Consider the following 20,254-nt stretch of genomic DNA (forward strand, 5'->3'; position numbering starts at 1 on the left):
CCGATTAAGAACCAAGTAGCAAGGTTTAAGATGCCGTTATTCTCAAAATTAAGACAGATAAAAACTAGAAAAGGGATACTCGAGGAAGCCGTTCCCATTCCACCTAGGGACACTCCAGGGTACTTTATGTACCATAAACATGGCCTAGATGCCGTATTATATCTCGATTTATGGGTGGACTACACCAAGGATTTAGCAGAGAATCAGAGATGGCCCGTTGCTGGGACATGGGATGCAGATTGCATCATGAGAGTAGAAGAAGCATTATGGAAAAAGAAAGCAAGACAATCACAGAAAGATGCCATTGAATTATGGCGTAAAGAATCGCATAGACGCACAGAGAAAGCGCTCAGAAAAGAAGAGAAAAGTAGGGAGGATTCAGACAAAGCCAGAGAAAACGTATTAATTGAGGAAGGTATCCGAGTAAAAGCAGAACAAGTAGACAGGCAACGAAACACTCTTATGAATGGTATGTATCCTCTTCTGGCCGAGGGTTTACCTAAGGCCACCCTGGAAGTACCAAAATATCTGCCACCTCCATTGCTTCCGACTAAATTGCACCCCAAGACCGCAAAGGACATTTTCCTTTCTTCCTATTTAGACGATGTAGCTCCCGAATATGTTAATGCTCCGCCGCCACGCACGCCACCTGCTAATGGCGCTCGACCCCGAGATAATCTGCCCCCACTTCCGCAGCAACATACTCCTCCTTCCGTTCAAAACCTTCCGCCCGTTCCTTCACTCCTTCCTGCACCTATTCTTCCTACCTTACACCCAACGAATCCTTTTGGACCTGGCACCTCAGGAGGTGCGACAGGAAGTTTTCATACGCCGCCATCAGCGCGTCGATTGACTTATAGGGATTTAGCACACCAACGTACACCTCAAACAGCGAATTATGACATATATAAAGAGCCTCTTACAGACTGTAGATATGATCCAGTACCTGGTAAAGACGACAGATGCTATCATCAGTACGTCTACGACGAGTTGCAAACTATTTAATGATATTACCAGGAATGATTGATCATCTAGACAAAATATACCACTTTGTCCAAACAGGGCAAGGTCCTGAAAGTATCGGCGAGGCCATGGCATACCAGAAAGTGGACACGCAAAAACTGTTGTTACGCTTCATAAACTGCCTGATAAGACACAGAGATAGGCCAGGTGTAGACCCGGAAGAAATGAAAGCACTTAACAAATGGGGTCAGAATATAGCAGACGGAAAACATGATAAACAGAATAGTATAGAAAGTATGTACCGAAGGATCAGGAAAACAGTAGAACAAATATGTGAAAGAGAACAGCCTGAAAGAGAAATAGATGCAGATAAGACCGAATCCTCCGGGGAGGAGGAACAACTAGAAATGACAACAGGACAATTACAATTACCAGCTAGAGAAATGATAGCTTATGTAGGTAAAGGAAGATCCTTTAATAATTCAATGCGTCCGATACGTCCAGAAAGTAAGAGAATTTTTCAAGCAGCTATGTCAAATCCGAAGACCCCTGAACACTTATTTCAGGCTACTGATAGAATACTTCAAGAACGAATGGGGTACCATGTACTCGATTCTATGGATGAACAAGAATTAGCCAGGTCAGCAGTACAATGGGCTGACAGTTCTGATAAATATAGTGATGACACGCTAGTACATACGTTTTTGAATCTTTCACCAGACGAACAGCGTTTAGCTGGTATGTACATGATACAACACCTCCTTATATTGTATAAAGGCCAACACTCCGATCCTGGTCCCCTACCTGATATACTGATAGAACTACTCATGAATAAATGGAGAGGTCTAGGTACCGATCTAATTAAAGTAATTCTAGAATATCGGCATAGATATAGTGCCTTTCTGTGTCCAGAGCTTGATCCAGCTCCCTCCATGGAAAGAAAGACGTATTACATAGACAGACAGAATCCCCTACGCGAAGTACACCCAGTTAGAAATGATGATAATACTTTTAGACGCGTGTTTGTGTACACGCCTATAACTAAAATAGAACTATTGGAAATGAAGAAATTAGTGCCCAGCCATGACAGAGATCCAGCAGGTTTCCACCGGGAAATAAAAGACATGTTACTCATGGGTGATTATACCTATCCTGACATTATGAAAATATTGAAAGTATTATTGCCTGCCGGTATTTACGAGAAACTCAAAGAAAAAGAATGGGAGGTGGGAGAGCAAAAGATTGATTGGACAGCATTAGAAAACGAAGAAAATGCCCGAACTGCAGGCCTAGGGCTTGGGGACAAAACTAAAGCATTACCAGGATTATTAGTACAAGTGTTGCCACGTTTATTAACTACGAAAAAGGAAGACTGGGGAGCAATCTCAGCTTGCAAACAGAAACCCGATGAAGACACTAGTGATTTTTATTCCCGATTTGAAAAATGTTTTGGTATTAATAGCGGCCTGAAAGCAAGTAGTGATTCATATCCACATCTTTTTGTAACAAAATTAGTCGAGAATTCCTTGCCCCAGGTTAAGAACAGAGTATTAAAAGTAGAGAGCTCTTGGCAAGCTAACACCCCGTCGCAAATGTTACAAATGTTACAGTACCACCAGAATAGAATTAGAGAAGAACAAGAACACGAACAAAGACGTATGAAAGACACGAAAATGAAAATGCTCGTCGCCCAGTCAGTTCCAGCTGACAGTCATAAAAAGGGTGCGACACAGTCCAATAATTCAGCGGTTCCTGTTAAAGGGACATGCAACTATTGTAAACAGCCAGGTCATTATATAAACGATTGTGCAGTTCTGAAACACAATATCTCTACGGGTAAAACCAAGGAGAGACCGCGTCCACCTAGACAGGATCAGATCCAACAACAAGTACCTCAGAATGTACAGCCTATGCAAGCTTCACAACAGACCGTAGCGGTACCGCAGCCACAGCCTATTGCCGCAACACAAAACACGACACAACAGATGTACCAGTATGCACAAAATGACTATCCCGGTTATCAGCGATACACATGAAACAGCCTAGAGAGGGAAGTTGGCTTACCCCTTATTGAGGTTCCCGTAGATCAAGAGGGTCCTTATGTACATAGTCAAGTATTAGGGAAAGACAGAAAGTTTTTAATTGATACAGGGGCAAGCAGAACAACTATAAGTCACGACGAGGTTCCAGGGGCACCCCTCTCAGGCTCACAGAATGTTTCCCTTGGATTTTCAGGAAAGCCTATTGTTAATGAAGTATCGCAACCTCTACCTCTTGCAGTTGGTCCATTGACACGGACTACAGATTTATTGCTTACAAAATCATGCCCAGAAAACTTGTTAGGTATAAAGACACTGAAAGCTCTAGGAGCTGTAATATGTTGTTCCCCGGAGGGGGTACGACTATTTTTGCGTGACTTTAAAGGTCACTATGTATTTAGAGACATGGATCACCGGTTACAGAATGTCCCTGCACATTTATGGGCACAAGGCCCCACTGATGTAGGTTGTATGCACATTACACCATATCGAGTCACACTCAAAGCAGGAGTGGTATTACCACGAATTCGACAATACAAGTTACCTCCAGATGCTGTAGTGGCTTTGCTGCAAATCATTGACGAGCTCATTGCACAAGGAGTGGTTGTGGATACCGACTCCAATGTATGTAATTCTCCTATTATTCCGATTCTTAAACGAACTGATCCAAAAGCACCCCCAGTTTATCGATTAATTATTGATCTGCGTGAATTGAATAAATGCATTGTACCACAATATCCCGTGGTTCCAGATATCTCTTCATTACTGACAGCTATTGATTCAGAAGCAACGTTCTTTACTGTAATTGACCTCAAGAACGCCTTCTTTAGCGTCCCAATCGATCCGGAAAGCCAATATTTGTTCGGATTTTGTTTAAATGGACGAAGCTTCAAATTTGCACGCGCACCTCAAGGATTCACAGAAAGCCCCAGCATCTATAGCCAAGCACTGAAAAGACAACTTGACAGTATCCACATGCCTGTTAACACTGCCCTGCTTCAGTATGTCGATGATCTGCTGATCACCGCCCGAAGCGAACCCGTATGTGAAAAAGCATCACTGACGGTTTTACATTTTCTGGCCGACAAGGGGCACAAGGTGTCCCCTTCGAAGCTGCAATTCTGTGTTCAGCAAGTTGTGTATCTTGGGCACTTGCTGTCCAAAGGGGGGAGACAGCTCACACCTGACCGCATCCAGTTAATTGTAAACATGCCACCACCCAAGACACAAAAGGAGGTGCGGGCCTTCATAGGTCTCACTTCGTACTGTAGACAATGGATTCCCCAATATGCATTTCTAGTAAAGCCACTCATTCAGTTGACAACCCAGGAGGCAGCGACTTCGACTGTCCTCCCTTGGACTCAGGCACATACACAAGCTTTTGAAGACTTAAAGAAAGCCTTATGTCAAGCACCTGTTTTAGCGACACCATGTTACAGTAAGCCTTTTACACTTTTTGTTACAGAACGCGAAGGTACTGCCTTGTCAGTACTCACTCAGGAACAAGCAGGTTCACACAAACCGTGTGCTTACTTTTCTAGCACATTAGATCCAGTAGCCCAGGCTCTGCCTACGTGCCTGAAATCAGTCGCAGCAACAGCTTTAGCGATCAGACAAAGCGATTCCATAGTATTAGGACATCAGTTGACAGTGCAAGTTCCACATTCCGTGGAAGTTCTTTTAAACCGAACTCAGACTCAGCACTTGACTATAGCACGACTGACAGGTTACGAATTAACATTGTTCCAGCCACACATAGAAATCAGACGCTGTAGTACATTAAATCCTGCCACACTTTTGCCATTAAGTGGAACAGACCCATTGGCACATGATTGTATTGAAGTCATTACTATTACGACGAAACCCAGACAAGACTTGACAGACATTCCATTACCAGATCCAGACCTGACACTTTATGTGGATGGTTCATGCATGAGAACAAGTACAGGAGAGTTAGTGGCCGCATACGCAGTCACGACAGACACCGAAGTTATCGAAACGAATTGTATTGACACCTTGTCAGCTCAAGCAGCAGAGCTCATCGCTCTGACACAAGCCTGTATTCAAGCCAAAAATAAAAGAGTCAACATATATACAGATTCACGTTATGCATTCGGAGTTGTACACGACTTCGGAGTCCTTTGGCGAGAGAGAGGTTATTTGACTTCTCACGGTGCCAACATTCAACACGGTCCCCTCATTCAAGCTCTGTTAGATGCAATACATCTGCCTACTGCGATATCTATCATGAAGTGCAAGGCCCATACAAAAGTTACCGATATCATTTCCCAGGGTAACGACCTAGCAGACCGAACCGCTAAGCAAACAGCACAGAATCGAACTCATACACCTGACTTGACAAAGACAATAGTTCCGACATCGACACACTGCATGACAGTTAGGGATCCCGCCCTTGATGTAATTGACATACAGACATATGCTACACCAGAGGAAATCAAGAAATGGACTGAACTAGGAGGGATCCAAACAGACCAGGGATGGATGACGAAGGGAAAATCTACATGGTTTCTCCCCGACTCCATGGTTCAAGTTACCATTAACACAATACATAGTCCAGTGCATCTAGGAGAGAAAGCTATGTTAGACAGTATTCAAAACATTTGGTTTAATAAACACTTACGAGCAGCAGCCAAACAGAAAGTGCGTACTTGCATGATTTGTTGTCAGTTCAACCCAGGTAAAGGCGTTCCTGTAGAGCAAGGTGGATTTCAACCTCCTGATCACCCTTTTGAAGTCCTCCAGATGGATTATATCCAGATGGAACGTTGTCGAGGATTCAAATATGTCCTCGTAGTTGTATGCGCACTTTCCCGTTGGACAGAAGCATATCCAGTCTCAGATTACACTGCCCCGACCACTGCCAAGCAGCTGGTTCGTGAATTCTTCCCACGGTATGGTTTGCCCCGTATCGTGTATTCAGATAACGGCCAACCGTTCTCATCCGAGCTAATGAAGCACATTTCACTCCTGTTAGGCTATCAATGGAAATTCCACTGTGTCCGGCATCCCGAGGCAGCAGGTCTCGTGGAACGTCACAATCAGACTCTGAAAATTCGACTTTCTAAAATCTGTAGAGAGAAAGGCGTCGACTGGATAGTAGCTTTACCAGTTGCACTCTTTTACATGAGAATGATAGCACATTCTCGAACAGGGCTATCCCCGTAGGAGGTGGTCTTCGGTAGGCCACCAAATATGTGGGGGACGCCTATACCTCGTAAAATCACTGATGTTGATTGTAATATGCTGACAGATTACCTTGCTTCCTTGATGTCTGCACTACAATCTTGCCGTTCACAGGTAGCTGCAGCCTTTCCCGACAACACCGAGGTGAAACCCCATGAAGTGGTTCCCGGAGATTTTGTTTTTATAAGAAATTTCGACAGGAGGAGCCCGCTGGAGCCTCGCTGGCAAACGCCGAAACTAGTACTTCTGACCACGAGGACCGCAGTAAAGATCGAGGGTCGCAAGGGTTGGCTACACTCGAGCCATATCAAGAAATTTCATGGACTACCTTCTGATTTGAACTCTCAGCCCTACCCTCCTCCACAGACTGACTCAAAACTCCCCCTGGTCGAGAAAACTGCTGCCCAGGAATATAAACTGAAACTAAGGTCTAGCAAGTCAGACAATTTGATTGTTTAAGTCCTCTCCTAGGTGAATCAGTTAAATTAGTCTCTGACATGTATCCTCTAGACCGAAATCGAGAGAGAGATAGACAGAAACAGCTCAAGAAACGTGCATATTGTAAATCACTTCATAGTCACTGCATAGTGACATTGTTGATTATGTTTTTTCTAAATCTTCTGATTATTGCTGCAAGTATACTGTTGCACATATACTATCCTATTTTCAAGCGTGCACACTCTGCTTCCAATGTTACTGCCGAACACTCTTTTAGCGAATTACCTCCACATGAATTGCCCTACAGACTTGCGCTGCGCAACAACACATTCATTAGTATGTTACATCACTCCCATCAGGCCAACAACGCTACAAATTGTTGGATATGTGGCCGACTCCCTCCTTACCAGAAATACAAGGGAGTTCTGCCTCTCTTTCCGTATCCATTCACACACAATGGTTCCTGTGGCGCATGGTTTAGTTTGATTAATTCTTTAGATTCAAATACCGTAGTTTACCAGAGCAACTGGGTATGGGGAAACCTGAACTTAGTTTTGCTTAAAGCCTGCTACCCTAACAAGGAGGGACTTCCCAAAAGGACAGGAACTGATCTAGAAAATGAAGTATATGGATTAGGTAACTTTACACTTAACCTCATGATTCTGAATGTTGAATCCGAAGCTGCACTAGTCTTGCCTGCTATGTCCGTATTACCAGTCAAAGGTGAATTATGTGTAAGAAAGAATGGTTCAGTACACCTGGGTCATAGTAAATGTACCGCTGTGATCGAATTCAGTGATCAAGGCAAGTCTACATTTAGAGCTTCCCGTCATTCCTACTTCATTTGTGGTCATACCGCATATATACGTTTACCTCTAGATTGGGATGGTACCTGTTACATTGCATTCCTTCTGCCACCTGTTTTTCTAGCCCCTCCTGACTATCATAGAAATACCCATCTAGTACACAATAGACCCCAGAGAGATCTCCCGATTGTCAACTACACTGAAACGGCATGGGAACAATACACAGACTTCAATAAAGGTCTCTTTCCCTACATAGGTGTTGTCTCTAATAGTAAACTGATACGCAGATTAACCAGAACCCTTGAAGCAGTAGTGAATGAAACTACCTCTGCCTTAGGCAACTTAACAGAGGAGCAGTCTGCGATGCGGATTGTTGTTCTCCAAAATCGTCTTGTCCTTGACGTCATCCTGGCCGATAGGGGCGGAGCCTGTAGAGTCATCGGATCGAGTTGCTGTGTTTCCATCCCAGAAAACGCGCCATCCGTATATAAAGCCATAACTCGTCTTCCTAAGATTGCAAGCCAGATACACCAGAATCCAGGCACCTGGACGTGGTCCGGTTGGTTCTGGAGTGTGTTGTCAGCCTGGGGATGGAAAGTCCTATCCTTCCTAGGTATTGGCCTTCTCATAGTATTCAGTTGCTGCCTGTGTCTACAATGTGGACCAGCGATTTGCGGCCTGTGTGCCACATCATGTATCCCACGTTCAAGTTCTCATTCAAAATCCCGGAAGAAGAAAGAAGAGCAAATGATGTTACATGAACAGATTGATGGATTCCTGAGGATCGATATCTCATGAAGGGTCCGTAGGGGACAAGGAGGGAATGAGGAAATATGAATTTTTATGATCAATTGTGTCCCCTATCTTAGACCCCAACGGCTCCATGTACATGCTACAAGTACATGTATGTTCCCTCCACTTCAAGCTATGAAGACGCAAATACATATGCGTCCAACGTTAACATGTCCTCTTTCAGATCCGCCATGAATGGGTCGAATATTCCGTTCCTAAGTATGCCTTGCCACCGTCTTTATATGGTGTACCTTTCACGTTTTTCAGCTCTGGCAAGTTAGGCCCTGAATTCTGCCATCGAGCCTTTTCCTGCCTTCTACCTCTGAATGCTCCAGCCTGGACCTGCATCTGTATCCATGACCTTTGTCTTACTTCCTGCGCGGCTAACGGTGCCTGGCCCGGCCTGTTGCCTGCCAAGACTGTATTCAGCCTTCAAGTTATCTGCTCCGCTCCTCGAGAAATACATTCCTGTCTAGTAGTTTAGGTAAACATCCTTCCAGCTACAGAGTAAAGGGCCTGGCCTTACTGTCTCCGTGCAAGTAATTCATGGCTTCTGTTACCATGGTAGGCCCATGCCCCCTCGCATCTCATGTAGACACGTAGACGCTTATACACGCACTAGAAGTCAGTATAGGATAGCCTCTGCCTGAGAGACCTTTCCTTCCAGATAATACAGTTCCTTAAACACAAGATATTAGATACGATTTGGGATTAGGTTGTTCTGACATCCCAGACTTCTGTCTCCTCATGTAGGGCTAAATGTCAAGTCCCCTTCACCCTCCAGTTACACGTCAATCACACGTCATGCTACAGTGCGCGCATCTCTGCCATATATTTCTGCTGACTTTGCAGGATTCTCTTATGGATCCACCCACCTGTGACATCCTCATAATGACGTTTCTTGTACACGCCCTTATGCACGCCTATTGTAACGCCTTTTTCCATTACGTATGTGTATTCTTATCTCTCTTCTCAGCTGTCACGCCTTCTGCATATGTCTTCACTGTAATGCATTGACTATATATATGACAACCTGTCAATAAAGTATTGCTCTATCCCTTCCCGAACCTTCGTGGTGACGGAATCCGATTGCCTGGTTCGAACCAATTCCTTTGTAAGGAATAAACCCATTTTAAAACCTCAAATACCACGGATTCTGCCTCTTATTTTTACTGAGTTATTCTTATTGAATTTTACCGCATAAATTAAGTCTAGGTAATTTAAATTTACCACAGGCGTGCGTCTGGCTCAGTCTGACGCAAGATCACTGTTAGGTGATGATAGAGATCTCGTAACATCAACAAACGAGCCCCATTGCTTAATCTGAGTAGTGGTTGCAGGTGGTTGGCACCAGCGCGCATTTTTAGGGACAAGAACTTATTTCTCATTGTCTGACTTGGCAAGCGCAGAAAAGGCAGGCTGAGATCGAGTGCACAAAAGTGAAAGCGCGTGGTGGAAGTGCTCTAAAGTGAAGAGATGCCGTGTGCGTGTCCATTTGCTTGGCAAGCGCAGAAAAGGCAGGCTGAGATTGAGCGCGCAAAAGTGAAAGCGCGCGGTGGGAGCGCTCGAAAGTGAAGAGATGCCGTGCGCATGCTCATCTGCTGACCGGGGCAAGCTGATAGAGACGCCGTTGGCTCGAGCACGCAAAAGTGAAAGCGGGCGGAGGGAGCGCTCGAAAGTGAAGAGACGTCATGCGCATGCCCATCTGCTGTCTGGGGGCAAGCTGATAGAGACGCCGTGAGCATGCACATCGGCTGTCCGCGCAAGTGCACATCTCCTGTCCCCCTTCGGCAACCAAATCGACGACAATAGATCTCGCCAAGGCAAGCAGCGCATGCGCTGCATTGCTAGGCGAGACCTAAAAAGGGGCCAGCACTCAGGGGGGCTAAAGGGTTAAGGACTGTGGCGAGAAGAGAGACGTGCAACAATAATAGATTGTCTGGCAATGTTTTACTTCTCCTGAACATTCTGTAGTTTTCCCTCGAACGTCGCTCTAAATGGATTGCATGGATTCAATAACAGACCAGGGCTGGACTGGGAACCGAAACCGACCCTTGCAAACTGCTGCACCTCCCCCCCCCTCCACCCTGCAAGGGGGCCGTCCAAGCTGTTTTCTAGGGCCTGTTTTGGCCGATTTTGTTACAGGGCGCCGATACTGTCACCCCGGTAACAAAAACAGTCCCCCAGTGGCCTAAAACGGGCCCCCACTCTGGCGACCCACCGGGGAAACGCTCGGTGCCCGCTACAGCCAGTCCGGCCCTGGATCAGATTAACTCAATTATACCCAGTCTATTTTATACACCTGCCCTTCATTCTGGGCTAATCGCACCCTGCATATGTTACTTAAGCTGAACTATTAGCAGGCTCACATAGCTGTTCAAAGGACTGCTCCATTTGTCATTTTGGGAAGTATTCAAATTTCCGTTTAACCCCTTCAGTGCCCATGACGAGCTGGACTCGTCATGGGCCGCGGTGGCGCTGTGCCCATGACGAGTCCAGCTCGTCATAGACCCCGCCCGCTAATACAACGGCCGGCACAGGGCGGGGAAAGGGGCGGGCACTGAAGGGGTTAATTTTGTAAGGAGAATTCGTTGACACGCTCTTGACGTTTTTAGATCACCATATTAAAAATATTCAGACTCAGTGAAAAGTGACAAAGTAATAATCAAAGTTTCTGAAAAACGTTACATCATTTTTGCAGCCATATTTGCATCCGAAGACCACGCGCATTCAGTTGTCTTACCAGGTTCTGTACCATACACATCCGCTCACTTCTGAGCTCAGCCACCAGCCCATAGATATCCACAAAGTCATGATGGTTGATGTGCTGGGCTAGATGGTCCAGTGCCACGTAGAGGCCTGTTCTCCCCACTCCGGCGCTAGTACAAAGAGAGGAGGAGGCAGGTACAGATGAGTGAGATGTGCAAGATAAACCTTCAGTGAAACAGAGCTAATTGTTACCGTGTTCTCACTGCAGTGGCATCCATGCAAATCTGAAGCAGATAACTGGAGAACACTCAGAACACATTCATAATGCAGCATTACACGTGTGAAGTGGATGATATCACTCTGAGTCAGTCCGCCACTGAATATCAATTTCAGAGGCTCATACTGTGGTGGGATAAGGATATCCTTGGCGTATGCCGTGGCTGGGAGTGGGGTCTGACCTTTACTTTCTGGAACCAGCGAAGCATTCTCATTTGCTCTCCTCTTGAAACTATGTCAAATATGGTGCATCTGAGCGGAGTCATTTCTTGTTGCACAAATGAGCAAATATACCATGCTGTAATGAAGGCAGGAATTTAGAAAGCAAGACATAGAAGAAATTTCCAGACCTGTAGTCACACAATCGGCTTGTGTCTTGTTTGTTTTTATTTAGGGGGCGTTTAGGCTGTGCTAGAAGGCACACATTCTGTGATAATTCAGATTGCACTCAAATTAACGCCTTTCTATCTAATTTCTAAGTATGTTTTTCGGCAGTGGTTTTAGGGTGTTGGTCTGCCTATCCTTTTAATGTCTACCATTTGCAGCTTTAAATGTGAATATGAGCTCATAAACGTAGATAGAGAATGCCTTTGGGTCAGTATCCTTCAGACATAGATTTATTGATGTGTCTTCCATATTTGATCAACCCACGGGAATATTGTGAAGTTTTACATTTGCTTTTGCAGTGATGGTTGCAAAAGAGTAGTCCTTTTCTGGGATGGAGCTTTCAATACCACCACACCTTGCCCATGCAATGCCACAAGCTACAATTCCCCTCACAATTAGTTCCCAGGTATCAACAGTGTACTGTGCCTCTTTACTTTGCTGTGCACTGTCTCTATTTGGTTAGTAAACCCATTGGACTGTGAGGAAAGTTCCATATGTAAGATGGACACAATATCAAGACATTGATGCACATCTTGCATGAGGATATTTCCCTAAAAAGCCAAGAAAGGGATGGGGACCATCCGCGCACCATCTTCTACCAGCTCAGGGCCAGCATCACCCTGACTGGCTTAAAGAGGCTCTCGGCTGTCATCCTGTTTTCTACCACAAATAACTAGTGCACACAGCCACCAAACTAAGTGCATCCAGGAGGAACTTAGCCTGCTGCTGGAGGCACCGCTGGAGGGAACCTTAGCAGGGAAAACATGCTGCCACTATCTTCTGCCACTACTCACAACCTTTTTGGCCTGACGTCAGTGTGCTTAGTGCACCTGCCTACTGCCTGCTATATACAATGTATCTGGAGTTTCACTTACTGCCATTCTGTTCTCTATCGTTGATGATGGACCACCTGTTGATAACTGCCAATCACCTGCTGCAATCTAGCTTTTGCCTGTCAGTAATAAGCACAGTCAAGGCTATGGACACCTGTCAGAATCTAGACTCGGATTTTAACCTCTGTGTATCTTTTACTGGTGTTAAAAGTCTAATATATCGCGTTGTGCCTATTCATATGCCCTTTTACACAACCCTCATTTTAGCTACTTTGCACTTGCAAATGTCTAGTGCTTTCGATTAAGTGTTTCAAGCAAGGGTTGTCCCCCGACAGAGCCATTGTCCAGTTACTTCAAATTTCTGACTGTAACCCATCCAAGGCCTTTTGGTGGTGAGTAGAGAAGAGTTGCTGCAACCACTGACCATCACCACCCTCCACCCAGTCTGCCACTGAGAAGATAGTCCCCCACCCACATACCTCTATAATTGAGGCAAGAGAAGGCTACCTCCAATACTAAGTATGAAGTAAAGATTTTTGAGTTATGACACAAATGTGAAATTGTATTTAGGGTTAATAGGTGATGTGCACATCTGAACATGCACTAAGTAGTTCTCAATTTTGGATCAAATCTGTGCATGAAGACTGTGCTATTTAGTAATGGTTTAAAGCACACTGGGCTGTGTCAAAAAGTGGTAACCACAAGAGTAATCACAGCTGTATATTCATCCATCCACTCTCATAGCTGAAGTACTGAATATCGACGCCAACAATACTGTGGTACAAGAATTTTGAGGGCAGAATATCGAGAGACGAAATGTTGAAAGGTAAGTGCATCTAGGGAAGTGTAGGTTTACTATTCTTAACTACATATCTATGCACCTTCAAGATATATATATCACATAGGCACATTTATGTGGAGTTAGTTATATAAAAAAATCTAGACTTACCTGTTGATAATTTATTTTCAACATCCTGTCCTCGTTATTGTGTCCCTTCAAGATTGTGGTTTCATATTCAGGGAGCACACCCATTCTTATCTATCTATCTTTCTATCTATCTATCTATCTTTCTATCTATCTATCTTTCTATCTATCTATCTTTCTATCTATCTATCTATCTTTCTATCTATCTTTCTATCTATCTATCTATCTATCTATCTATCTATCTATCTATCTATCTATCTGTCTGTCTGTCTGTCTGTCTGTCTGTCTGTCTGTCTGTCTGTCTGTCTGTCTGTCTGTCTGTCTATCTATCTATCTATCTATCTATCTATCTATCTATCTATCTATCTATCTATCTATCTATCTATCTATCTTTCTATCTATCTATCTATCTATCTATCTATCTATCTATCTATCTATCTATCTATCTATCTATCTATCTATTTTATTTTATTTGTGTGTCTTTTAAAGCGCCTGAATCACCCCTAAAGGGGTATCTCCGTGCTATGGAAGTGCTATTTAGTCAGCTTAGGGGAACTGAGGAAAGATTACAAAGTCGAGAAGGGGGTCTGAAAAAGTTCGGTTGTGAGAAATTGACGGAATTGCAGATAGTTAGTGCACTCACGAAGATAAAGAGAAAGTTGATTCCAGGAGGAGGGGGCCAGGCGGTAGAAGGACCTTCCCCCAGTGCGTGATTTCTTTATCCGAGTAACCACAAGGAGCGATTTGGATCCAGAATGAAGTGTTCTGAAGGGCTGATGCCATATGAGTCTATCGCTAAGGTAGCTGGGAGCATTGCCGTAAAGCGCCTTGTGCACTAAAAACCCAAATCTTGAAGCGAATCCGCTTCCGCACAGACAGCCAGTGTAATCTCTGGAGTAGGGGCAAGGATGCGGTTCTAGCTGGAGAATTAGAGACCAATCGAGCGGTGGTATTTTGAACCACCTGGAGCCTATTGAGAGAAGTTTCTGTGGCTGAGATTAAAAGAGAATTACAGTAGTCCAGACGGCATACTACCAGATCCTGTAGTAGAGTTTTCCTAACGGTCAAAGGGAGGAAAGGAAAAACCTTCCTCAAGAGACTCAATGCAAAGAAACAAGCGCTCACGGTGGCTGTAACTTGCTCTTTCATAGAGAGTTTCTGGTCTATCTATCTATCTATCTATCTATCTATCTATCTATCTATCTATCTATCTATCTATCTATCTATCTGTCTATCTATCTGTCTATCTAGCTATCTATCTAGCTATTTATTTATGTGCCCATCACCCAAACAGTCATCCATCCATCCATGTGCTCACTAACTTATTCTTCCTTTCATGTTCTTACTCACTTATCTAGCAATCATCATTTTTCCAGCAACTCCCTCACCCAACCAATGATGCATTCTTTCTACCATCCAAGGACTTAATCACTAACCAATTTTCCACCCTACCACATAAATGTTACCTTCTCCACTGTACTCCTCTCGCTGCCCAGGCTAAACACCATATCACTGCCACACGCTGCCCTTGCCCATTCATCTATTTATGCATTTGCCCTTTAACCCAGCTCATCTACCCAGGCACTCAATCACTCACCGATTCACTGACCTTAGTTCATACATTATACCTTCTCCAGATTACTGCTAAACATTGCTCTTGCTATCGACTAGCTGTTCTTGACCCTTCATCCATTCAGGCAGTCACCAATTCAAATAGTTATCCATTCTTACACTAATCTCACCCATGTCTTCGTCCCTCAATACACTTTGTGATTCAGTCATTATCTCTTTTCTCGTTAAACTATTTTATTGTTCTTATATTCACCCATTCACCCAGCTACACAACCACACATGAAACCAATCTGTGCCAGACCTATTAGATGTGTCAATTCTTGTTTATTTTAAAAAGTTGCTTTTCTCCTCTACCACTCCCAATGCTTCTCCACCATTTACCCTTAAAATGCTTCCTGTTTCACCCGCACATGTTTTTTGTTTTTTTGAGTGGGGAGGAAGCTGACACTTCTGGTGCACTTTTTATTGAGCCTCAACCCAGAATAGTTTGTAAACAAAAATACACTCTTGTTTGCAAATTGTTCATTTTTTTAACAATACAATGAATACGTTTTCATGGAAAGTGTAACTTTTATTGAGAGAAAATGTACACATACTAGGTTGATGTCATTTTAATTTTAGCTCGTAGCTCCGACTGACTGTTTTCTAGTGATACTCTGGTCCGTTGAAATGACAATTGCATTTGACCTTTTGCTGTGCTGCATGCTATTTTTGCATTCAACACTAGTTGGACTTTAGGCTTCCTAACATGTTGTGTTTATTTTTTACAGTGGTAATGGACAGCACAACATTTATGTTACTGCAGTTATAACTGCAACCTTAAGTCCCAGTGTAATACAAATCCTTCCAATTGCAGTAAAATTACATCTGCATCATAGTATTACCCTTGCAAACTCATCAAAAGGAGACCAGCCCCATAATGCTATGGATTAAAGTAGTACATGCATTCATACAGGTATACACAGATTGTGCACAAAAGACTCCCTTCACCTTCAGTGTGCTCTTTTGATAGACTGCGAGTCTGAGTTTATAGATTTCTATTCCGAAAAGCTGAAATTATTATTTTGCAAATTTCAATGAGAGCTTTGATATGATATGTAGGTGACATTCGAGGCTTCACAAATCAGATTTATACAAAAAGTAGTTTGTAAAGTTCAAACACATGCTTATATTTATAATGCTGCAGTCACTTCCGCAGCATGTGAGCCACATGGGTCCACCAAATAGCAGCAGTGGTTCCTCCATTCGGGTGGAGGAGCGTCTCCGACCCTGCTTCCAGGGCAGCAAACATGATAAATACAATGGTAATAAAATGATTTTATTACCATTTTATTTTTCAGTGGGCCAACCCAAGCCAAGTGTTAGGGCAGGGCGGGGCCATTGCTGTTGATTGGCAGCAGGGAGCAGTGGTGGCTAGTAATCCAGTTTAAAGTGCGCATGTCACTTAGGCTGGCTGTCTTACGATGGCGAGCCTGACATGACACTTTAAACCTCTCTAACTAGGAGCACCGATCAAGCCCGCTACAACCAATCCTATCGCATCTCTCATGAAGGTTAGCAGTGTTTATAACGGACCATGATTGAGAGCGCAGCTGCTAGTGCTAGGTAGGGTGGTAGGGCTTTTTCTACTCTGGCTCCTAAATGGTGGAATGATTTGTCTTTGGATCTCAGGTCGTTGCCCTCCTTACAGAGATTCCGAAGTGCCCTTAAAACTTGCCTCTTCCTGCAAGCCTATGTGTAAGGTGATACACTGATATTTTTACCTCTTTAATAGGCGCCTTGATACCTGCGGGTTATTGTTTTGCGCAATATAAATTTTCTTCAATCAATCAATCAATCAACTAGAAAAACCAGAGACTGATAGATACACACACTTACCTGCAGTGCACCACGATGGGTGTGTTTTCATGTGGCCTGTTTGCTCTTATTAATTTTACAAAATGTATTAAAGGTGTTGCACTTTCTGGCACGCCATGCTCCGGCCATGAGGTAAAGTTACACTGACGAACTATCATAAAATCTCCATGCTGAAAAAAGTAAAGAGAGTAAAGACCTCAGTTGTTACATTAAAACAATGTGCAGTGCATACTTAGACACGTATAGAGCAACCACTGATCGCATAGAGTTCCAAACTCTTAACAAACCATCATTTTGGTAACTAAAATGCCTGGGAAGAACTTTAAAACGTTGAAATGGCACTATATAATTGCGAGCCATTTCAATGAGAAAGTAATACTTGCCTTTCCACCGAGTTAATTTGCCATCTATGACCTAATGCACCACAAATGTGTACCATATATGGTCTCATGCCACTAACTCAGCACTAATCTAGTACACAGATCAGCTATGTGCCACACTGTCCATCAATGGCTACTGTCACTCCATCATCGCACACATTTCTCAAATAACTTGCGGTAGGACTCTGTTATGGAATCCCATCAATCCCGTGGTCCTGGGTGGCCTCCTAAATCAGACCTTGCCCTTTAATTTGCAACACTTGCTTTACCCACACTTCTAGCCTGTCAGCCTCCATGCAGTCTTTCCCTTTTCCCTTCACAGCTTTATCAGCCCAACCCTCCTTCACTGCAACATGTGATGAAGTGCTACATGTGATGAAGTGCTCCCTTTAACTCAATTATGAAGATAAGCTTCGTCTACAAACTCTGCAGCTCTAGCAGTGATATCCTGCCAGTTCTAGACCACATGGCAAAGTGCAAGACTTCTTCTGTGCATAGTTGCTTTGTTGCATTGTTCATGACTAAGAATATTTTCATTCATGGAGAATGTAAATTGCTGAAGATTCATAGTTGAATTATGCCTTTGTCATGCTTCTATGCAGGCCTAAACAAAATGTAAATTATGCTGGGGTAATTATCATCATTTCGGGAATTTCATGTTACATTTGTTATGCAAAATTCCTGAAATTACACCATCATGCCACTTCGCATAATTATGCTACCATTTATGCCAAAATGATAGCGTGGGGCCAAAGTGAGCAACCAGAACACAAGTTGTAATTGTTCATGGTAGTTGTGCTTTTCATGCTATTTTTGTAGCATGAGATGCATCCTCCTGTATTTTGTGCTAAAATATTGTACCAAATGACGGATTTGTATTTCACATAATAATGCATTATTGCATGTAAGTTTCCCAAAACATTGCATAATTACACAAATACACATTACGTGAATTTTGAACACCCCTCCATCTACATCGGATCATCTTATGAAAAAACCCACATTGGGATATTTGTCACAAACCTCTCCAATCAAATGATATGAGCCAAAGTTCAGTGTTTACTTAGTATTACAAAATATGATTCTAATAATAGTATGCAAAGCGTATACCAAACCATATACCACCATGAAAGTATAACAGTGGATAGCAAAGGACATTTTAAGGAGAAGTTATATCAACTCACATTTTTCAGATGGTAATTTAGAGATCAGCAGTTAATATGCAATATTCCCTTTACGAAGTGGATTATTACTATTTCACAGCAAGGAAGGGTGTCTCTGAGAGAGCATGAGAATGCGCCTTTGGAATTTCCGGACTAACAGAGCACTGAATCCTAGTCATGATGGTGATCGACACAAAGGCAGGTCACAAGTCGGGGGAACATTCTGGTAGACAGCGTCCACCCACTATTTTCATACGGTGGATGCCATCCACCCTGCCAAGAAGTTGGGCACCACTGAAATATGCTGAGCCCATCCCGGTGTAATTTTAAGACACCAGGGCACATTTAGCAGCACCTGCATGTTGTCTGCTTTAGTTCCGAGCAGCAACGGGCAGGCGGCGAGGGGGCTTTGTCACTTTGAATTCCAGCTGGGCAAAAAACAAAGGCCAAAGATAGGGGCCATCGGGCTTTATTTTATTCGAGTATCCTGGCTGGGAGCTATATGGACCCTCACACCTATGGAAAAAAGGCACACAGCTGGTTATTACTACACAAGTTCTTAAGAGAGACATGGTTTTGACTTTGTTCAGTCCTTGTATATAATAGATATAAATGCACTGTAAGAATGTGAGATGTGTTGGTCTGTCCCAGTCTATTGGACTATTGATCTTCCAGGTACAGTTTCATGTAGTACTCCTGGAACATGGAGATATTTAATGTTTTGTCGCTTGTAATAATACCCTCTGTGTCTTGAATTTGATGCGATTCGTTGTGATATGATGTGATATGATGATATAATTCTTTGCTGACTGAACTTTTAATTGTAATGCCAGAATATCTCCCATATTCTCATTATTCTCAAAATGTTTCAGCCAACTCTGGTGAGCCCCGTCCCATAATTGTTTTTGAGCAGCATTTTGGTGGGGATAAGCTGATTCATTAGAAACTCTTGGAATGATGCATCAAATCAATATAGTTCAGTATAGCGCACGCAAGATCACTATCATTTTTAGAGATGCTCGTAGCTGATCATAAATGGACCTATCCTGAAATCCAAAATGACTTTTGTCATATAAGCTTAGTAAAGGAGATCTGTTAATAGATTTTCTAGCAGAGGTCCTACATCCATGAGTTGGGGGGATTGAATTTATCTTCCTGATATATGTGACATTATTGGGTTGTGACCAGTTACCACCTACTGGTGTAGCTGAAGGGATGTGTATGAAGAGAAACTTTTTGACACTAAAAATACATCTATCCTCGAGTGCCACTTATGTCAGGCCGAGTAAAAAGCAAATCCGAGGTATGTGGGGCAACAATTTTGCCAGAAATCTATTCATCTTCATAAAGACTTAACGTTAAGAAAGGCTGCTCAGGGGTGTTGCATGCAATGGCCAGAAGCTGGACACATAGAATCCTGGCTGTGTTGAACAGTAAGATTAATGTCACCGCATTGTCATGCCTTTACATGATACATCATTTACAATCTTTTAGCACTTAAGAAAAGATAAAAACTTGTTTGCTTTAATTGTAAATATGATTACTTACCGACATTATTTTTTTACACATTTACAGTGAAAGTTTTAAAGCAGATATAGGCTTTACGGCCCTTTGTGGATATGCTGTTCAATGCTACTGTCAAAGGAATCACACGAAAGAAAATCTGAATGGGCAATTGGCTCCAAAATAAATGTATTATTGCTCTCAACATGCTGCCACTTTGTTGCAAATTACGGGTACAATTTACCTTTTCAACCTTTAGTTCTCTGACTGTCCAGTCCAGCTGAACATCTTCAGAAAGTTTAGTAATCACAATATCACCAAAGACTGTTACCGGTTTATTGTCTTCAGGCCAGTACTGATGGCATCTTATCTGAAGTTTGAAATAGAGAAGTTTCATTAACAATAAA

At 43.1% G+C, this 20,254-nt stretch overlaps 1 protein-coding gene across 1 annotated transcript in view; it reads right to left on the reverse strand.

Moving 5' to 3' along the window:
* The window catches only part of PTPRQ (protein tyrosine phosphatase receptor type Q), a 1,724,016-nt gene that overhangs the window by 84,951 nt on the left and 1,618,811 nt on the right, over positions 1-20,254 (reverse strand). The window contains exons 63-65 of the mRNA XM_085652983.1: positions 20,092-20,217; positions 16,823-16,971; positions 10,986-11,121 (exon numbers count right to left, since the gene is read on the reverse strand). Of these exons, the coding sequence (XP_085509109.1) occupies positions 10,986-11,121; positions 16,823-16,971; positions 20,092-20,217 (411 nt within the window). The remainder of the gene's footprint in view (positions 1-10,985; positions 11,122-16,822; positions 16,972-20,091; positions 20,218-20,254) is intronic.

This window comes from Triturus cristatus, chromosome 4_1, assembly GCF_964204655.1.
Source record: "Triturus cristatus chromosome 4_1, aTriCri1.1, whole genome shotgun sequence".
Lineage (NCBI taxonomy): Eukaryota > Metazoa > Chordata > Amphibia > Caudata > Salamandridae > Triturus > Triturus cristatus.